Raw genomic sequence first — 23,793 nt, 5'->3', positions numbered from 1 at the left:
GTGGCTTCCCAGGGGCTGGAGGGGTTGGGCCAGATAGAGGAGATATAACGTTGTATAAACGGAGGGTGTGGCTTCCCAGGGGCTGGAGGGGTTGGGCCAGATAGAGGAGATATAACGTTGTATATACGGAGGGTGTGGCTTCCCAGGGGCTGGAGGGGTTGGGCCAGATAGAGGAGATATAACGTTGTATATACGGAGGGTGTGGCTTCCCAGGGGCTGGAGGGGTTGGGCCAGATAGAGGAGATATAACGTTGTATAAACGGAGGGTGTGGCTTCCCAGGGGCTGGAGGGGTTGGGCCAGATAGAGGAGATATAACGTTGTATATACGGAGGGTGTGGCTTCCCAGGGGCTGGAGGGGTTGGGCCAGATAGAGGAGATATAACGTTGTATAAACGGAGGGTGTGGCTTCCCAGGGGCTGGAGGGGTTGGGCCAGATAGAGGAGATATAACGTTGTATATACGGAGGGTGTGGCTTCCCAGGGGCTGGAGGGGTTGCCAGTAGTTGATATAACTTGATAACGAGGTGTGCTTCCAGGCTTGGAGGTTGCAATAGAATATAACGTTGTATCTACGGACGTTGCTTCCAGGTGAGGGTTGGCCAATAGAGAGTTATTACCGTTTATATACGGCAGGGTTGCTTCCCGGCGGAGGTTGCCAATAGATAGATATAACGTCTTGTATAACGAGTGTGCATTCCGGGGCTGAGGTGTTGGCCGATAGAGGAGAATAATTGTATATCGGAGGTGTGGCTCCAGGGCTGGAGGTTGAGGTAAATCCCTACTATTCCTCAACGCCTGAATTGATTTTGATGAAATTTTGCTTGACGCATTACGGGGCAAATGAGATCCAACGTTGTATAAACGGAGGGCATGGCTCCCCTGGGGCTTGAGGGGCAGGGCCCAACAAAGGAAATTGAGGTAAGTCCTTTTTTGCGGTAGAAAAAGAAGATCTCTCTAGCCGAGCGGTATATTGCGACTAGTATTTACCAGTGTTGCATATAAACACAATTTTCAATTTATTCAACAATGTCTATCCCTCGACCATTCCATTCCATGGTCGGACATACAGTTTTTGCCTTTCTATCATTCTGCCATACTTTCTTACCCGCCCATTTACTCAATAACTGATTCAGATATAAACTTCCACTATGTGATGATACACTTATCATTGTTTCTATGTAGCGTAAAAATAATTGGTAAATTTGTATGTAGTTTGTATAATGGTAATATACAGACCAAGTTCTGATTAGGTCACTGCAATTGTCAATTATTTTCACAAAATAGTATGACCAAAATTGGCCCTATCGAACTCTAATGGGAGTTTTAATAAAATACAGAAAAAATAGCGTAAATGTTCTTTAAATTCTCATGGATTAAAAAAAAACTCTTTAAATCTCTTGTTTACAATACAATCATTTGAATGCTGTATTAATGTATTAAATAAACAGAAACTTTATTGACAGCAGGTTATGGACACGAGAATGCACAAAAGCCTACTTCAGCAGAACAGCCGTTGATACTGGTACAGGAGGCTAAGTTTTCTATTAGAAAACAGTTAACGCAGTCCGTGTTGGCGACACCCCCACACGGATCTGCCCTTAGAGCACACTCCCGTACACTGTATGCGGCGGCTCCATCATTTTCGTTCTGTTTCTCGCCTCGAATCACTCCAATCTTGTATGCTAGGCCGGGACTTATTACTTAGAATAAAAGAAAACATTTTTAACAATTTTTACAATACATGGTAATTCATGAATTAATAATCAATTTGATGGTTGTCTTTGTCCTGTTTTAGCGAGACTAATCTGTTACTTCTCCGCTGCCCTCATGACATTATCGTAAAAGGCGACTAAATTTGGGATCTTTCCTTTTCACTTCTTTCTAAATAACCTCATTTCAATTGTTTCCCTTGACGATGCCTCACTTTTGGCCTTTAGGTGAGTGTTCGATCGTATGAGGCCTGAGATATACCCGAGTCTATGTAAATTGGTAGTTGCTACTCCTGCTTAATGCGCGACATTTGGAGTGGGCAACTGATTGCCCTTTGTCAGTATAATGTGAGCGGGTGGGGTGTCCTGCTAGATATCTTCGGCAGTGCTTCAGTGAGGTAGCACTATTAAGTGGGCATCAATCTCGCGCTATCTCAAGGAGACAAACACGGTCATACCACAGCCTCAAACAACAGACATCCACTCACCACAACCATGCGTCTCTCACACCGATGGCCCTCAGTGCTTTCATAACATTTAAAATTAATTATGACAACATTTATAAAATTTGCCGAATGATAGAGAGTAACCTTAATGATGATAAAATGAGGAATCAGTACCGTAAATATTAATTGTTGCAAATAAAACCTGCAAACTACCCAATGGTTACAGAGAATATCTCATGCGGTGCTCCACACATTATATGTAAATAAAGATCACGGAGACGGATTCATATAAGTTTTAAAAAACTTGTTTCTGAATCCATTTCATACTGTATTTTTTTCTGATTGTGTCTACTTTTCATGTGTTACCAATGAATGAATAAAATAAAGTTTACATTAAATAAAGATCAACCAATAAGGGATTATAAAGTTTAACTTAATAAAGTTTTATATTTTTTAACGAAACATATACAGGCTTCAAATGGCCAAACCTGTTGATATGATGTTAAGCAATATTATATACAACCGTTGATTTTTCCGTCGACGTTTGCGTACAATTCAAAGTATGAAAACGGACAACCAAATTGCTATTTCAGTATAATTAAAAGTCATTCAGAATACTACTGTTTCAAAAATATTGATTCAAGATTATAATACTTTGTTATTATTAAAACGTATAATTAAACGTCTAAGAATAGTTGCGGGCCATTGGTTTTAAAAGTAAAATTTTCAAAAAAGAAGTTATAAAAACTTCAGAATAAATATCAATTTATACAAACATTGATACAAACGGTGTACATATATTTTGTTTTATCGGGTTTTAGGAAGATCATTTGTTGAATTTGTATTTCCAATCACAGTAATAAACAGAAATACAAGAGTTGGGAAAACATTTTTATTCTAGATAAAAGTCGATAAAACGAGGGGAAATACGATAGCGATATAGATTAGTATGGGGATTCTGGAATCAGATGAATCAGACCAGGTGTCCAGGAAGGATATGCGTCTTCTGCTTCATCGACAACACCTGCCATACAAATCTAGGTAACGGCGACACCCGCTATACAAATCTAGATCACGGCGACACCCGCATACAAATCTCGTGACGGCGACATCCGCCATAGCCGCGTTTAATTTAATTAAAATCTATATCCTCACTTCGTTCATGTAACGGAGTGAGAAATTGGATCTAGATTTCAATTAGATTGAGCCGCGTTAGAAATCCCCAGTAATCAGTGGGTAGTTTCCTGGATTTATTTGCAATTTAAAAAAAAACTATGGTATTGATTCTCACAATATAAAATTATTTGGGTTTATATTCTAACATTAATATGTTTTTGTAATTTTGTCATTATCTATGTTATGTTTTTGCAAAAATATACAGGGACTTTAAATCACCAGATACTATTAGTATGTATTAAAGTGTATACTTACGGCACCAGCCGATATTAGCGATAGTTGAGTCGTCATCATCATCATATCCACGGTAATAAGGCTGGGCCCAGTTACCGGTTTGTAGTTGGGCGGAAGTGATCAACACCTGGACTATAATCAACAGGACCACAACAATGGAGCTTGTAGACGGATACATCGTCCTGTAAACATGTAAACATCAATCATTAGACATTGTAAACATCAATTATTAGATATTGTAAACATCTGCGCCATCGTCAGATATTGTAAACATCGGCGCCATCGTTAGATATTGTAAAAATCAGTACTATCAACAGACATTAACGCCTTCGTTAGATATTGAAAACACCAGCGCTATCATCATACATTGTTAACAGCAACGCCATCGTCAGACCAGACATAAATATGAACGCTTTTGTCAGTGTTAACATCTGCGCTATCGTCAGATATTGTAAACACCAAAGATATCGTCAGATATAGTAAACACCAACGCCATTGTCAGATATTGTAAACACCAAAGTTATCGTCAGATATTGTAAACACCAACGCCATCGTCAGATATAGTAAACACCAAAGTTATCGTCAGATATAGTAAACACCAAAGTTATCGTCAGATATTGTTAACACCAACGCCATTGTCAGATATAGTAAACACCAAAGTTATCGTCAGATATTGTAAACACCAAAGTTATCGTCAGATATTGTAAACATCAAAGTTATCGTCAGATATAGTAAACACCAAAGTTATCGTCAGATATTGTAAACATCAAAGTTATCGTCAGATATTGTAAACACCAAAGTTATCGTCAGATATTGTAAACACCAAAGTTATCGTCAGATATAGTAAACACCAAAGTTATCGTCAGATATAGTAAACACCAAAGTTATCGTCAGATATTGTAAACATCAAAGTTATCGTCAGATATAGTAAACACCAACGCCATTGTCAGATATAGTAAACACCAAAGTTATCGTCAGATATTGTAAACACCAACGCCATTGTCAGATATAGTAAACACCAAAGTTATCGTCAGATATTGTAAACACCAACGCCATTGTCAGGTATAGTAAACACCAAAGTTATCGTCAGATATTGTAAACACCAACGCTATTGTCAGATATAGTAAACACCAAAGTTATCGTCAGATATTGTAATCACCAACGCCATTGTCAGGTATAGTAAACACCAAAGTTATCGTCAGATATTGTAAACACCAACGCCATCGTCAGATATAGTAAACACCAAAGTTATCGTCAGATATTGTAAACACCAACGCCATCGTCAGATATTGTAAACACCAACGCCATCGTCAGATATAGTAAACACCAAAGTTATCGTCAGATATTGTAAACACCAAAGTTATTGTCAGCTATAGTAAACACCAAAGTTATCGTCAGATATTGTAAACACCAAAGATATCGTCAGATATTGTAAACATCAACGCCATTGTCAGTTATAGTAAACACCAAAGTTATCGTCAGATATTGTAAACACCAACGCCATTGTCAGGTATAGTAAACACCAAAGTTATCGTCAGATATTGTAAACACCAACGTTATCGTCAGATATTGTAATCACCAACGCCATTGTCAGTTATAGTAAACACCAAAGTTATCGTCAGATATTGTAAACACCAACGCCATTGTCAGGTATAGTAAACACCAAAGTTATCGTCAGATATTGTAAACACCAACGTTATCGTCAGATATTGTAAACACCAAAGTTATCGTCAGATATTGTAAACACCAACGCCATTGTCAGGTATAGTAAACACCAAAGTTATCGTCAGATATTGTAAACACCAACGCTATTGTCAGATATAGTAAACACCAAAGTTATCGTCAGATATTGTAAACACCAACGCCATTGTCAGGTATAGTAAACACCAAAGTTATCGTCAGATATTGTAAACACCAACGCTATTGTCAGATATAGTAAACACCAAAGTTATCGTCAGATATTGTAAACACCAACGCCATCGTCAGATATAGTAAACACCAAAGTTATCGTCAGATATTGTAAACACCAACGCCATCGTCAGATATAGTAAACACCAAAGTTATCGTCAGATATTGTAAACACCAAAGTTATCGTCAGATATTGTAATCACCAACGCCTTTGTCAGATATAGTAAACACCAAAGTTATCGTCAGATATTGTAAACACCAACGCCATCGTCAGATATTGTAAACACCAAAGTTATCGTCAGATATAGTAAACACCAACGCCATTGTCAGATATAGTAAACACCAAAGTTATCCTCAGATATTGTAAACACCAAAGTTATCGTCAGATATTGTAAACACCAACGCCATTGTCAGATATTGTAAACACCAAAGTTATCGTCAGATATTGTAAACACCAACGCCATTGTCAGATATTGTAAACACCAAAGTTATCGTCAGATATTGTAAACACCAAAGTTATCGTCAGATATAGTAAACACCAAAGTTATCGTCAGATATAGTAAACACCAACGCCATCGTCAGATATAGTAAACACCAAAGTTATCGTCAGATATTGTAAACACCAACGCCATCGTCAGATATAGTAAACACCAAAGTTATCGTCTGATATTGTAAACACCAACGCCATTGTCAGATATAGTAAACACCAAAGTTATCGTCAGATATAGTAAACACCAAAGTTATCGTCAGATATTGTAAACACCAACGCCATCGTCAGATATAGTAAACACCAAAGTTATCGTCAGATATAGTAAACACCAAAGTTATCGTCAGATATTGTAAACACCAAAGTTATCGTCAGATATTGTAAACACCAAAGTTATCGTCAGATATTGTAAACACCAACGCCATCGTCAGATATTGTAAACACCAAAGTTATCGTCAGATATTGTAAACACCAACGCCATTGTCAGATATTGTAAACACCAAAGTTATCGTCAGATATAGTAAACACCAAAGTTATCGTCAGATATAGTAAACACCAAAGTTATCGTCAGATATTGTAAACACCAACGCCATTGTCAGATATTGTAAACACCAAAGTTATCGTCAGATATAGTAAACACCAAAGTTATCGTCAGATATTGTAAACACCAACGCCATTGTCAGATATTGTAAACACCAAAGTTATCGTCAGATATTGTAAATACCAAAGTTATCGTCAGATATTGTAAACACCAAAGTTATCGTCAGATATTGTAAACACCAAAGTTATCGTCAGATATTGTAAACACCAACGCCATCGTCAGATATAGTAAACACCAAAGTTATCGTCAGATATTGTAAACACCAACGCCATTGTCAGTTATAGTAAACACCAAAGTTATCGTCAGATATTGTAAACACCAAAGTTATCGTCAGATATTGTAATCACCAACGCCATTGTCAGTTATAGTAAACACCAAAGTTATCGTCAGATATTGTAAACACCAACGCCATTGTCAGGTATAGTAAACACCAAAGTTATCGTCAGATATTGTAAACACCAACGTTATCGTCAGATATTGTAAACACCAAAGTTGTCGTCAGATATTGTAAACACCAACGCTATTGTCAGGTATAGTAAACACCAAAGTTATCGTCAGATATTGTAAACACCAACGCCATTGTCAGTTATAGTATACACCAAAGTTATCGTCAGATATTGTAAATACCAAAGTTATCGTCAGATATTGTAAACACCAAAGTTATCGTCAGATATTGTAAACACCAAAGTTATCGTCAGATATTGTAAACACCAACGCCATCGTCAGATATAGTAAACACCAAAGTTATCGTCAGATATTATAAACACCAACGCCATCGTCAGATATAGTAAACACCAAAGTTATCGTCAGATATTGTAAACACCAACGCCATCGTCAGATATAGTAAACACCAAAGTTATCGTCTGATATTGTAAACACCAACGCCATTGTCAGATATAGTAAACACCAAAGTTATCGTCAGATATAGTAAACACCAAAGTTATCGTCAGATATTGTAAACACCAACGCCATCGTCAGATATAGTAAACACCAAAGTTATCGTCAGATATAGTAAACACCAAAGTTATCGTCACATATTGTAAACACCAACGCCATTGTCAGATATAGTAAACACCAACGCCATCGTCAGATATAGTAAACACCAAAGTTATCGTCAGATATAGTAAACACCAAAGTTATCGTCAGATATAGTAAACACCAAAGTTATCGTCAGATATTGTAATCATCAACGCCATTGTCAGATATAGTAAACACCAAAGTTATCGTCAGATATTGTAAACACCAACGCTATCGTCAGATATTGTAAACACCAACGCCATCGTCAGATATAGTAAACACCAACGCCATCGTCAGATATAGTAAACACCAAAGTTATCGTCAGATATAGTAAACACCAAAGTTATCGTCAGATATTGTAAACACCAAAGTTATCGTCAGATATTGTAAACACCAACGCCATCGTCAGATATAGTAAACACCAAAGTTATCGTCAGATATTGTAAACACCAACGCTATCGTCAGATATTGTAAACACCAACGCCATTGTCAGATATAGTAAACACCAAAGTTATCGTCAGATATTGTAAACACCAACGCTATCGTCAGATATTGTAAACACCAACGCCATCGTCAGATATAGTAAACACCAAAGTTATCGTCAGATATTGTAAACACCAACGCCATCGTCAGATATAGTAAACACCAAAGTTATCGTCAGATATTGTAAACACCAACGCTATCGTCAGATATTGTAAACACCAACGCCATCGTCAGATATAGTAAACACCAAAGTTATCGTCAGATATTGTAAACACCAACGCCATCGTCAGATATAGTAAACACCAAAGTTATCGTCAGATATTGTAAACACCAAAGTTATCGTTAGATATTGTAAACACCAACGCCATTGTCATTGACATTAACGCCGTCGTCAGACATTGCCTAACACCAACGTTAAAATCAGACATTTTGAACATTAACGCCGTCTTCAGACATTGCCTAACACCAACGTTAAAATCAGACATTTTGAACATTAACGCCGTCGTCAGACATTGCCTAACACCAACGTTAAAATCAGACATTTTGAACATTAACGCCGTCTTCAGACATTGCCTAACACCAACGTTAGAATCAGACAATTTGAACATTAACGCCGTCGTCAGACATTGCCTAACACCAACGTTAAAATCAGACATTTTGAACATTAACGCCGTCTTCAGACATTGCCTAACACCAACGTTAAAATCAGACATTTTGAACATTAACGCCGTCTTCAGACATTGCCTAACACCAACGTTAAAATCAGACATTTTGAACATTAACGCCGTCTTCAGACATTGCCTAACACCAACGTTAAAATCAGACATTTTGAACATTAACGCCGTCGTCAGACATTGCCTAACACCAACGTTAAAATCAGACATTTTGAACATTAACGCCGTCGTCAGACATTGCCTAACACCAACGTTAAAATCAGACATTTTGAACATTAACGCCGTCTTCAGACATTGCCTAACACCAACGTTAAAATCAGACATTTTGAACATTAACGCCGTCTTCAGACATTGCCTAACACCAACGTTAAAATCAGACATTTTGAACATTAACGCCGTCGTCAGACATTGCCTAACACCAACGTTAAAATCAGACATTTTGAACATTAACGCCGTCGTCAGACATTGCCTAACACCAACGTTAAAATCAGACATTTTGAACATTAACGCCGTCTTCAGACATTGCCTAACACCAACGTTAAAATCAGACATTTTGAACATTAACGCCGTCTTCAGACATTGCCTAACACCAACGTTAAAATCAGACATTTTGAACATTAACGCCGTCGTCAGACATTGCCTAACACCAACGTTAAAATCAGACATTTTGAACATTAACGCCGTCTTCAGACATTGCCTAACACCAACGTTAAAATCAGACATTTTGAACATTAACGCCGTCGTCAGACATTGTAAACACCAACGTTAAAATCAGACATTTTGAACATTAACGCCGTCTTCAGACATTGCCTAACACCAACGTTAAAATCAGACATTTTGAACATTAACGCCGTCGTCAGACATTGCCTAACACCAACGTTAAAATCAGACATTTTGAACATTAACGCCGTCGTCAGACATTGCCTAACACCACTGCTATCGCCAGACATCGAAATATCAATACTATTGTCAATGTACAACGATACCACATGACTTTATAAACACAAACGTCATCGTCAGATACTGTAAACACCAGCGCCATCACCAGACATTGTTAACACCAGCGCCATCACCAGACATTGTTAACACCAGCGCCATCACCAGACATTGTAAACACCAGCGCCATCACCAGACATTGTTAACACCAGCGCCATCACCAGACATTGTAAACACCAGCGCCATCACCAGACATTGTAAACACCAGCGCCATCACCAGACATTGTTAACACCAGCGCCATCACCAGACATTGTTAACACAACCATCATCGTCAGATATTGTAAACACCAGCGCCATAACCAGACATTGTAAACACCAGCGCCATCACCAGACATTGTAAACACCAGCGCCATCACCAGACATTGTTAACACCAGCGCCATCACCAGACATTGTAAACACCAGCGCCATCACCAGACATCGTAAACACCAGCGCCATCACCAGACATTGTAAACACCAGCGCCATCACCAGACATTGTTAACACCAGCGCCATCACCAGACATTGTAAACACCAGGGCCATCACCAGACATTGTAAACACCAGCGCCATCGTCAGACATTGTATACACCAGCGCCATCACCAGACATTGTTAACACCAGCGCCATCACCAGACATTGTAAACACAAACGTCATAGTCAGATATTGTAAACACCAGCGCTATCACCAGACATTGTAAACACCAGCGCCATCACCAGACATTGTTAACACCAGCGCCATCACCAGACATTGTTAACACCAGCGCCATCACCAGACATTGTTAACACCAGCGCCATCACCAGACATTGTAAACACCAGCGCCATCACCAGACATTGTTAACACCAGCGCCATCACCAGACATTGTTAACACCAGCGCCATCACCAGACATTGTAAACACCAGCGCCATCGTCAGACATTGTTAACACCAGCGCCATCACCAGACATTGTTAACACCAGCGCCATCACCAGACATTGTAAACACCAGCGCCATCACCAGACATTGTTAACACCAGCGCCATCACCAGACATTGTTAACACCAGCGCCATCACCAGACATTGTTAACACCAGCGTCATCACCAGACATTGTAAACACCAGCGCCATCACCAGACATTGTAAACACCAGCGCTATCACCAGACATTGTAAACACCAGCGCCATCACCAGATACTATAAACACCAGCGCCATCACCAGACATTGTAAACACCAGCGCTATCACCAGACATTGTTAACACCAGCGCCATCACCAGACATTGTTAACACCAGCGCCATCACCAGACATTTTTAACACCAGCGCCATCGTCAGACATTGTAAACACCAGCGCCATTGTCAGACATTGTAAACACCAGGGCCATCACCAGACATTGTTAACACCAGCGCCATCACCAGACATTGTTAACACCAGCGCCATCACCAGACATTGTTAACACCAGCGCCATCACCAGACATTGTTAACACCAGCGCCATCACCAGACATTGTAAACACCAGCGCCATCACCAGACATTGTTAACACCAGCGCCATCACCAGACATTGTTAACACCAGCGCCATCACCAGACATTGTATATATCAACACTACTGTCAATGTTAACATCAACGCTATCGTCATTATGGAGATCAACGTTTTTCATTTGCCATTATTTTTGTAAACATCAACACCGTCTTTGTAAACACTAACTCTATCATCAGATACAATAACCATCCTAAGACTTTGTTGTCCTCAATATTTTCATCAAACATTTAAAAAAAACATTAACCCTTTTTGGCGTGAAATACTTCAAAGCTATCGTTAGACTTTGTGAACACTAACGTCATCGTCAGACATCGAAATATCAACGCTATTGTCAATGTAAACATCGACGCTATCATCAGATTTTTAAACACCGACGATATCATCAGATGTTGTAAATATCAGTGCTATCGTTGTGTTAAACATCGACGTTATCATAGACATTGTCATCTATGCTATCGCCAGACTTTGTATACATCGATGCTATCATTAGATGGTATCGTTATTATAAACATCGACGCTATCATCAGATCAAATTCTAAAAAAAACCAGGGCATCCATCCTTAGTCAGCAGGCTTCTGCTGTGAAGTGCTATGGAATATCCTCGTACAAATAACCTTGACTTATTTTCAAGGTCACAGTGCCCAAATATGTTTAGAATACTCTTCTCCCGCTCCAGAAGCCTGATATGTTTCAGGTCGCTACCTAGTACACAGTGGTAGAAAAGTTTCTCGTATAAATAACCTTGACCTATTTTCAAGGTCAACGTGGTCAGATATGCTAAAACGTTTTTAAAAGCTCCAGAAGGCCCAAAGAGCTGATATTTTGATCGTAGATACCTAGGACAGAGTGTTATAAGGTTTCCTCATATAAATGACTTTGACCTATTTTCAAGGTCACACAGGTAAAATAGATAAAACTAATTTGTGAATCTTCTCAAATTCTAATCTTCCCAGTAGGTTCTGCTATGAAGTGCTATGGAATTTCCTCGTAAAATTGACCTTGACTTATTTTCAAGGTCACAATGTTTTAATATGTTGGAGACTTCAGGAATCTTCTCCAGTTTCTGAAAATCCAGAAGATTTGTTGACAGCAGGTACCTAGTACACAGTGGTAAAGGACACAGGGTCAAATAATCTTCTCTCAAATTCCAGAAGATTTGTTGACAGCAGGTACCTAGTACACAGTGGTAAAGGACACAGGGTCAAATAATCTTCTCTCAAATTCCAGAAGATTTGTTGATAGCAGGTACCTAGTACACAGTGGTAAAGGACACAGGGTCAAATAATCTTCTCTCAAATTCCAGAAGATTTGTTGATAGCAGGTACCTAGTACACAGTGGTAAAGGACACAGGGTCAAATAATCTTCTCTCAAATTCCAGAAGATTTGTTGACAGCAGGTACCTAGTACACAGTGGTAAAGGACACAGGGTCAAATAATCTTCTCTCAAATTCCAGAAGATTTGTTGACAGCAGGTACCTAGTACACAGTGGTAAAGGACACAGGGTCAAATAATCTCTCAAATTCCAGAAGATTTGTTGACAGCAGGTACCTAGTACACAGTGGTAAAGGTCACAGGGTCAAATAATCTTCTCTCAAATTCCAGAAGATTTGTTGACAGCAGGTACCTAGTACACAGTGGTAAAGGACACAGGGTCAAATAATCTTCTCTCAAATTCCAGAAGATTTGTTGACAGCAGGTACCTAGTACACAGTGGTAAGGGACACAGGGTCAAATAATCTTCTCTCAAATTCCAGAAGATTTGTTGACAGCAGGTACCTAGTACACAGTGGTAAAGGTCACAGGGTCAAATAATCTCTCAAATTCCAGAAGATTTGTTGACAGCAGGTACCTAGTACACAGTGGTAAAGGACACAGGGTCAAATAATCTTCTCTCAAATTCCAGAAGATTTGTTGACAGCAGGTACCTAGTACACAGTGATAAAGGACACAGGGTCAAATAATCTTCTCTCAAATTCCAGAAGGAACAGGGGGCTGATGTTCTGGCAAGCAGATCCCTATCTTGATTTAACAAAAACACCAACAGAGATGATTAATATTTCAATACATTCAACCGACTTGGACAATATACCTATGCAAAACCCTTCATTGTGATTAACCAATCATATCATGTCTGTTAGAGATTGTGGGTAAATAAGTAATCTTTTTTCCAAACTGGTTTAAGAAAGGAATAATAATAATTAATGATCTAATTAAGGATAAAAGTGATGGTTCTTTCTTTTCATTTGAAGAATTTTGCAATATATATGGGAACATAGCTAATTATTTCCAATATCATGGAGTAATTAGAAGCATAAAAGAGTTCCTTAATAACTATCCTATCCTAAATAGAACCCCACAATACCCGATCATCCCTTTAGATTTAGAAATTATTTTTAAACAGAAAAAGGGGTCTCAAGATTTTTACAAACTACGTATAAAACAAGAAAACATTGTTTTAGCTCAAAATAAGTGGGAAAATATATTTGATTTTAATAATGATGCATGGAAAAAGATATATTCTCTCCCATTTAGAATAACAAAAAATACAAAACTACAATGGCTACAGTTTAGAATAAATCATCACATATTAACCACTAATGCTTTTATTTACAAGATTGGCCTAACAAATAATCCTAACTGTACATTCTGTGATGGTGACAGGGAGACAATCACCCATATTTTATGGGAATGTAATGAAGTTCAACAATTTTTGTTCAATTTTGAATCACTTTTAGAGATCATTACTATTCCTTTTGCAATTAATAAACAAGCTATGATTTTTGGATTATTTGAACATATAGGCATTCATAATAAAGTTGATAATGAAATTATTTTTATTTTTAAACAATATCTGTACCAAACCAGGTGCGCTCATAAATCATTAAATGTTATGGCATTGGTAAATTTGATAAAAGATTATTACAAAGTCCAAAAGTACATTGCTCAGGGAAAAGGTGAACAGTGCCTCAATGTTTTAAATAACGAAAGGAAAAAATGGTTAAAACTTGTTGAACTTGCCTGATCAAAAACGTTAAATTTAATATTTTTTATATATAAACCGAAAGTCTGACCACCTCTCACCCTAATATCCCCCCTCTCTTTCCTATCTTTTCCATCACCATCAACCCCCCCCCCCCCCCCCCCCCTCTTTTCTGTCTCTTTCTTTACTATAGCTTCGTTATATGTGCTATGTTTTTGTTCTGCTGTTTCTTTGTGTTTTGTCCGATTCTATATGTCTTCATGTTGTATGCGAGTGTGAATGTAAGGTGGGTTGGATCTAAAGTGTTCAAATGAGAAAATGAAGAAAATTTGTGAGCGAGTAATTATATAATTGTACTTGTGAAATGTAACCTGTTTGATGTTTATCATGCAAAATGTTTAAAAAAAATAAAAGAAATATAAAATTTTTTTTTTTTAAAAATGTCTGTTAGGGATATTAGAAATCATTACCTAAAACATCGCTACCATATTACAGTCAGCAGGAAAATTGGAAATACAGATGTAGTTATTTTGCCATAATTTCTAATTGGCCAAGTGAGCGATTCGGGACCTCTGGGCCTCTTGTCCAATATGTTTGTATGGTATATCACTTTTGTTTACTACCACGGGTTTGATTGCGTATGCCGTTTATATTTGGTGGAAATAAATAAATATTCCAAATGCCTTCACCTCGATTCCTACTAACTTCCATATACAGAATTAATGATAAACAGATTCTGACAGAAATACGTATGTGAACATCCCAGTATTTTTGTATTTAGTATTCTTAGTTTTACTGTACAATATACCTAAATGCAGTATTACAATGTAGTGTTGTTAGTTTCGCTTTAACATGATCAACTGTGTCCAGGTGAAAACATGAGGTGTTATATTATAGACTAATGTCCACCCTGACCACTTACCTGTGACTTGAGTCTCCTGTCGACGGGGCACACCTCTAGATTTACCTGTAGTTGCCCCGCGGGATTGTTAGACGTCTGTAGACAGATGAGCTGTATCATTATACCAGGATGTACTTTTTGTCACTTGTGAAATGATTGATGGTATCACATCCAATTCGTTCCTCTGGCAGAATATACAAATTCAAGATTTATGGTAAAATGTTTCTCTTCAATTTGTCGTGAATACCTGTTAGCGTGACACTGTTCGTTATAGAGCAAGGTATAAATCATTTCCACATAATTACAATGTCGTACTGTACTGCTGACTCGATCAGTGCAGCGAAGAAAAATGCATTGTCATGTTTTCATTGTTTTTCTGTTTATTATGAACTAGCATACCGTTTTCTTTCTCTTTAATTCAAATTCATTCTTTCAGATGAAAGAAAACGAATGAGAGTGACGAAAATTGAAATAAATACCATCGTAGTTGAATATGATGAAAACAATAATAATATCAATGTTATATACGGAATATAAAACTATGATGCATGAAAGTGAAATGAATGTGGAGATAGATGAATGGCGAAAGAACTTCTGCGAGAGAACAATGCTTGTAATGTTGGAAATATGTTTTATCTGAATAAAAAAGGTTTTTTTTTTATAAAAAATAAAAGAGGGGAATCCAGCATAAAGTTATGGACTGCTTTTATACCGTTTGTTTTCCTTAAACAAACGTAACCATTCCAGAACAATACATCACGCTTGGATATTTTATTCTCGTCTATTTCATGGCGGGCACATAATGTCATTCCTTTACTAGATTTATATTTCGTAAGTCGTTTTATATCTTTTAGTGATAAAAAATTAATCCATGAAAACGATTCAAATATAAACTCCATCAAATCTTTCAATAAATGGGAGTTGTTACAGCATATCTACCTATTTCAGTCCACTCAAGTTTTAATCAGTAGGGAAAGCTCTCAACACAGCGCTAAAATAATACTACCCCTAAAATATAATTATACATTTACAGTATTTAATGAAATCAATGAAACTATTTACAAATCTTACTTAGGCTTGCATCGGTGTTGGTGCTGATGTTGGTCAATAGTTCAAAGCACGTGTTGAAACGTGTTGCTATCAGTTAAACATGGGCATCACAGACAATAGGAACAACACCGAATGCTTAGAACACAGGTGTTATATCACAACACAAGTATTTATATACGTGTATATTTCGGCAAAACTATAGTGTTTATTTCAGAAAAAAATAGGACTTTAGTACTTTATTTCATCTAACCAAGTGTTGATATTACCAAAACATGTGTTCGTATTTAGGCAAAATGTTGATATAAGCAAAACAAATGTTCAATCATAACAAAAATGATGTTATCATCAAAATAAATGTTAGTATCAGCGAAACAACTGAACAAAATGATCTTATCCTTTCCCTGAATATTTTATGCATACTTAGATAAAAATTAACATTATTGCTACATTAACGAACAACAACAATGTCAGTTTTCATTTAACTCATTTATCAAATGTAGGTGTAGCCCGTTTAAAAAAAAAGAATTACGCATTTCAACCCGGGAAATAAATTACCGTGTGTGTTGGATCTCAGGATTTAAACATATTCACGCCATAAATCATCTGCCAGTGTTAACTGACATGGAAAGGGGGGTATGTCATATGCAAACCTTTTAGAACGGCTGATCCACTGAACTCCCTCCGTTAAGGAGAGCACCGTTTCCTCACCTGTGGTTGCCGTTGGAATCCTGATAACCAGCTTAGGTAAGTTATCTGATGACCCGTGTCAAAGCTTACAGCCATCGGTCAATTACTGTAAAACTATAGTCAGTACGATGGTTTATCATATATAAACGCTGTTTTAGGACATATCGAGTAATATTCTACATTGTAGATTTATGGCTAGTGTTTTCATTAGATAGCATCAGGTGTTGGTTTTAGTGTGATAATTATTATAAATGTCTATGCATGCAACGTTATTAGATATGATCATTTTGTCCTCTTGACCTCAGAGTTCTAAGTTTATATGTTTTAATATATATATTAATGTCTATTTATTACACAACCAAACATAGAAATACATTTTCTCAATATTCAGTTTGGGAGACCAGAGACCTATATTAATTAGTATATAAGTCTCTGGGGACACTAACGAGATGAAATTTTGAGTAATATTTGGAAAGGGTTACCAAGGGTTGAAAGTAAACATGAATTGTATTAAGCTGTCCTTATCATATCCATATTCATTTGGTTTCTAATTTAAGTTCAATTAAATGTTATTTCTGTTTAAATAACATTGTTTTGAGATACTCAAGCACATAAACAGTACGGGATGGTCGGGTTGAATATTGGAGTGGCCTTCATATTGACATTCATATTTATTGATAACATTTCGTTTAAATGTATACAAACTGTAGTACTCACTGATATAGATGTACTTACGTTATAGAACAACTGAAACAATGCACATTTAACTACATGGATATTGCGATATAAATTATTTTTCTAAATATTTTTTACAGAAATATATTTCAGTAATGAAAGAATTGAACTATTTTGATGCATGCAAAAATCGTGTCTGGTTTGGCAGTAGTCGGGTATCGACAGTGGCGAATCCTGTGGGTGGAAGGTGGGGATATAAACTAAATTGTCCCCCTTTATCGAAACAGAATTTATATACCCGTACATGCCTAGGCAAAGGTAAACACACCCCTGGCAAAATCCTGAATCCACTTCTAATATACACATCACCATATACCTGGTATATACATGTGTGTGTTTTGCGAACATAATTTGACCTCGTTGGAGATCCAGTTATCCTGTGACACCACCAAGGAAGTATCTGGTTTGACACTTATCAATGTGTTAACTCATCAGAGTTAGATATCCTTGGACGCTTAATCTATTCGCTGTAGTAGTGATGATATGTTACACTTGTAACGCTATGAAACAGTACATGATTCAAACGAATATTCGTTCACAAACGAGGGAAATATTGCATAATAATTAGGCAGGAAAGCATGCGAATTAATATATTATGTTTATTTACAAAATAAAATAACTCACATTACAAAACTCTCTTGCAATCCAATCAAAACTTTATGATTGGTTTGCATTGAAAATTCGACGAACGAAGAAAATGATGTTGAAATTCAACGCAGAAGAGTGTCCCCATGCGTCAAACGTTATTTTATTGTTCTCGTGTTCAGTTACAGACTTTATTACTTATATATGTTACTACTTTTATGCATGCTTTGTTCTGAACAATTTGATCTTGTTTTAGAGATTCTTATATATTATAGACATTTACCCCCTTATTACCTGATCCTTCTCTTTCTGTACCCGTAACGACGATCACAAAAGGGTCTGCTCCTCTGACCTTCACCTGAAACTCCTTGGTAATAGAGAGCACCATGTCACCTTTAAATGTTTCCATCGGTTGTTAATTTTTTAGAATCGCTGTCCAACTATAATTTACAAATAAACTATTGCATTAGACGCCACGGCGACGGGCAGATTCATACAAAGTTATGGTTATTTTGGTTTAGGTCTCCCTGTATCAAGTATATTTCACAAACGAGTTCACAGTGTGTTTTGCCTTATGACCATGGACCAATACTATCGATTTACAATAATAATGCACTGTTTTATTTTATTTGTTTTGTATTTAATTTCTTTTGGTGTTGCAGTATCGTGATGCGACGTCTACAGCTGTTGTATCACCTGTCCGTGATACTAGCACTGACCATTGTCCAGCTACGGCCAGTGGTGGCAGATATCGATGACGGCGCCCTCCTTGGATGTGGTAAAGACCTCATACAATGAATTTAGTCTTGTAGATTATCTTACAACCTCTATTTTTGTTTAGATAATGTCATGATATTTATGTTTTGATTATCTTTGATATATTAGGTTTTTTTTTCATCTTTCAATTCCTGTGTTTAGTTTAACCTGTATTTCAAGATTTTATTCATTTGAATAGTTCAGAGTAAAGGTATTGAAAATTATTAAATTTATTGTACTATGAGGTTATTATATACATAATTAACAAGTCCTAGAATGACAAAACAGCTGTATGGTGTCTCCTACATCACTGACGAGTGCTAGAAGGACGGAGCAACTATATAATTCTCTAACATCACTAACGAGTCCTAGGAGGAAGAAACAGCTGTATGATGTCTCTTACATCACTGACGAGTCCTAGAAGGACGGAACAGCTGCATGATGTAGCTTGATTTAGTTTTAAGCTCTACTCTATCTAAATCTCATTCAAATGTAATGAAAGGGGCTTGTGTCTGCGAATATTATTTCATATAATTCTTAGAGTATCTTATATGCATTTATCATCTTACAGGTTTTTGTAGTTAGGTTATTGTACATGTTTTTGTTTTCCTGTATGTTGTACACTTAACACATAGCTATATACTTATTTTGATCCTTATGAATAGTTTCACACCACTTCACTGTTCGAAGAGAACGAAAATGATGAACATGTAAATATTGATGCCGTTCGCGGCAGTAAATATTAGTTATGACGCATATAACGTCGTAGGTTAAGACAGGTTGGGTAGCTTCCCTTTAAATCCACACCTTTTTCACCAGAACGAAATGTTGGGTGAATAAAATATGTGTATGGTAAAATACACACACAAAAAAATCAAGAAAGAAACAAAAAAAGTGGAATAGGCTAAAATAACTGTATAACAGAGTTAATTGTTCATTGTATACTCTGTTGTTACTTATGAAAAGTATCTTATTAACCTTTGTGAATAGGTTTTATGTAATATTTTCAGCGAACGATGATGCCACAATGAAGGCGCAAACTACCTAATGCGAACAAGTTTCTTAAAATGCTAGTGAAAAAGCGCGCATGTGGGTTAATGTTGCGTCCCGTTTTGTTGCTCATTAGTGTATTCATGTAAAATATACATTGTTGTACATGGTTGCAACTTGTACATTCCAATGACGTCATATTGTTTACAGATCCCGCGTTGTGTCTGCACTGCCTGACACGAAGGCTTCATTCTGTGTTTTTTTAGTGTTTTTGTTAGTTTTCTGATAATTCAATTGATCAGGTATAATTAAACAACCCCAATCAATATGAGGTGGGAATGTAATTTTAAGTTTAAACCGCATGTTGCGAAAAATACTTCAACTTTCACTTTGTCAGTGCATTCGTGATCGCAGCTTCGATCGGCTGTCATGGCAACGACGAGGACGGTGGTTTCATCACTGACGAATTTACAAACTTGCATGTGTACAGCCGAAAACTTCTAACTATACCTTATGTCTTTGGAAATCATCTGTAAATAATTAATTGAATTAATTACGATCCATTGCATTCGTTTATTAACGTTTGTTCGTTTCTATATGCCGATTTCGATACTTAAAACACTGAAGAGTTCCAATATTGGAGAATCGTCCTAGAGCACCCGACTACCCTAAATCAATACTTATGAAACAGGTAAGAGCGTGAAGGTAATTGTATGAGAACAACGAAAAGTGCTGTACATTCTTACGAAAATGACAAACATCGTCAAAATTACTTAAAAAGTAGTCAATTAATCGGCACTTCTTCAATTAACACCAGTTTATAACGCCGTTATGTAACCATACTTGAATAAATAGAATGTACAGCACTTTTTCTCGGTTTCTTAGCACGATGAATAAGTGTATCATATTTGTTTGTACGACAAAATACGTTGGTCGGGTGCTCTGGCCATATTTACCGACCAAGTGTTAATGTAGTCCTTCGTGCCGGTCACGTGACCACGCGAGAACACGAGGAACGACGAAAACATCCCGATAAAGACGTTGGACACCTAACATTAAAATCCGATCAAGAAAACAAACAGAACTAACCGGGAAATCATTAAATATTGAATTTATGTTAAAACATGACGTTTTTTGTTCTTTTTAATTATAAATGCAACATTAACCCACATGCGCGAGCGATCATGTTCGTGGACGCAAAATATACGCTTTATCACAGGATATGAATAAGTTATCATTTTTAACATATTTAAACAATGTAGGTAAACTATTCAAATAATGTAGTTAACCAATTGAAATAATATAGTTAACACTTTCAAATAATATAGTTAACACATTTAGATAATTTAGTTAACACCTTGAGATAATGTAGTAAGCACATATATATGATATAGTTAAGACATTTAGATACTTTAGTATACATATTCAAATGATATAGTTAACAGTTACTTACTTAAAACGTGTTAATGATTAATATGATCACATACTTTTCATACTTTGCGCCAATTTGAACTGATATTATCATTTCAGGATTGATTAACTTCTACTTTTATCGTAAGGGAGTCGAACAGGGAAAGAGTAACAACGAAAACAAAGGAGCTATCGACCTGGTAACAGCGATTTGTACCCAGGAAAATTTGGCAAGTCCACAAAACATTCCGGAATGTGTGAGATGTCGGCTGATTGCAAACCCTGCGCAGTGCGTCGCTCCGTGTAACCTGATATTGACACCCCTTTGTACAGCTTAATCATGATTTTGGCGTAACTGTCTTAATATACCAACAAAATCGATGAAATATATTTTTATTTCTTTTGGAACCCACACAAAATACTGACATCCAAAAGTTAATATCCTGAAGCTCAACCTGTCATCAACAAAATTCAATTGGATTTTCTGCTATTATTTATTTAGAATATGTTCAACCTGATGTTATAAATAAATATCAAATGCTTTTACAACTGTTGATCTTAATTAATACAATTGTTGTTCATACTTTATAAACGAAACATTTTAACATCACGTGAATGTATTATACCTTATCACTTACATATGCATTAGACGCTGATTAAGTATAGCTATATAGCCAGAGAGACAGAGGAAACACATATTACTTTTTGAAGAGGCGAGCAGTTTTTAAATAGTAAATATAATTAAACAACGGCCAATGTATACAGTTAGAGGGTTAATTAATTGAATGTACATCAAGTATTTGATATCAAAATAAACCAGGTGCTAAACAAGGTCACTGTGACCTACAATGTCCGCTAATTCGAAATGTTATGTACCACGGGTTCCCTTCAAGCTCCATCACTTACAAAATTTCGTACATGTTTAAAATTCTTAACTTAAGAAACTTTCTGAAAAGGTAACCAACTCAATAGTTCGAGGAACATGGAGTAGTCGAGTTATCAGAGCCTAGTCCTAGACCATTAGAGGTATTTATCCCACGTATGTTACACGACACTCAATGAATGTCTACTTAGTTACGGCGGCGAAAGGTACGATTTATTACGTTTTGTAATAACTGAAGCACAAAAGGAAGACAATGGAAGATTTTACAACATTTAATTATTTTGAAAAAGATATAAGCTGTACGATTTTGCCATACATTGCCAGTTACAAGAAAGGAAATTTCAAAATATGACAAGCGCCTACCTTGATATCCGTTATACAAGCACGTGTCGTTCGAATTGACGGAAGCACAACAGTATGTGTGATGTGTTTTACAGTATCAATGCTATCCGAATAAACCCCTTCCAAGTATTATTTTATTTGCATTTTGTGCTGTGTAGTTCTATTTTTTTTAGTCATCAACGCGGGTGAATCGACTGGTGTTACTGGCATAGAGGAGTAAGATAATGTGTCTCATACTTATTACGATGCTCAAAAAGAGGCGAGATTCACAACATTTAAATTTTGAATGATTCTGGATGTTGAATGTCGCAAAACGAGCTACTCAAAATTCATGTTCTGATTGTTTATTATAAATCTGAATAATTCTAAATGTTAATTGTCATATGTCGAGCTATGCACCATTCAAAATCTTAATAATTTAGCGGAATATTTAACTTTATGTTTATGTAAAATTGTGCAGCTGAGGGAAGTTTTGTGGCGAAATAAAATGAGAGGTATCTATCACCCATTTTTTCCCTATTTTTCAAAAATTACTTCACATAGTGTGTCCAACTATTTATGTCTGCACGCCGAGAAAAAGTTACTTTGGTAAATGCTTGAGCCCCGTGACTTGTCCTGGATATCGAATAGTGAATTCTTGAATGGAATACCTTATACTGCATCTGTTATGTACATTGCTCTTCAACAACGGTATTTTAATCCTCTTTCAAAGATTAGATAATTTGCATAATTTGGAAACTGTAAGAACACATCAAAACTATCAAAGCATAGAACAGCATAACGTGTTATATAGGTTGTTCTAGTTCTACATGTAATATCAATAGCGACACTTTCTACATCATACTGTCTGATATAATCATAGTTATCATCGAACGGTCTTTTGTTGTTAAAGTCTGTAAGAAGACTGTCGCCTTTAATAAATGTCCCTCCTGTTAGCCATGGAGTCTCCAACATGTCCTCGGCAGTGTATTTCAATCAGGTAACACTATAAATCCGGAATCGATTCTATAGGAACTTATAGGAAAAGTCTTGTATAGTCTTAGTCTGTTGTATAATCCCTTTAGTCAATACATAACTTATATTTTCTATGTTTTACCTATTTGCATTATACTTGTTATGTTAACAATAATATATTTTGAGATCAAAAATTAAATCAGAGATTAATTCCCTGCTATCACAAAGAGACACGCACGGACATACTGTAGTCTCCGCCAAACACACAAACAGTTACTACACGCATGTATCCCTC

General features: G+C 36.6%; 1 protein-coding gene and 1 long non-coding RNA gene across 2 annotated transcripts; one reads left to right on the top strand and one right to left on the bottom strand.

Moving 5' to 3' along the window:
* Positions 1-1,400: 1,400 nt before the first annotated feature.
* LOC117343648 lies at positions 1,401-15,259 on the bottom strand. Its single transcript, XM_033906097.1, has 3 exons — positions 15,128-15,259; positions 3,587-3,747; positions 1,401-1,700 (listed from the first exon to the last, which is right to left on the bottom strand). Exons 2-3 carry the CDS (start codon positions 3,741-3,743, stop codon positions 1,468-1,470), a joined length of 390 nt encoding a protein of 129 aa, XP_033761988.1. The 5' UTR covers positions 3,744-3,747; positions 15,128-15,259; the 3' UTR covers positions 1,401-1,467.
* A 1,508-nt stretch (positions 15,260-16,767) lies between these two features.
* On the top strand, positions 16,768-21,873 carry LOC117343649. The gene is made up of 3 exons (XR_004536050.1): positions 16,768-16,900; positions 18,826-18,941; positions 21,440-21,873. It is a non-coding gene; the product is annotated as an uncharacterized LOC117343649 (long non-coding RNA).
* The last annotated feature ends 1,920 nt before the right edge of the window (positions 21,874-23,793 follow it).

Source organism: Pecten maximus, chromosome 15 (assembly GCF_902652985.1).
Source record: "Pecten maximus chromosome 15, xPecMax1.1, whole genome shotgun sequence".
NCBI classification, from domain to species: Eukaryota; Metazoa; Mollusca; class Bivalvia; order Pectinida; family Pectinidae; genus Pecten; species Pecten maximus.
Note: the sequence above shows the minus strand (reverse complement) of the source record. Positions and strands in the feature narration are given on the sequence as shown.

Bases quoted from the DNA above. Each gene is read 5' to 3' on its own strand.
- LOC117343648 (XM_033906097.1), bottom strand. From the start codon at position 3,743: ATGTATCCGTCTACAAGCTCCATTGTTGTGGTCCTGTTGATTATAGTC. The intron at 1,701-3,586 runs GTAAGTATACAC...TTTTATTCTAAG, and splicing joins CGCTAATATCGGCTGGTGCC to TAATAAGTCCCGGCCTAGCA.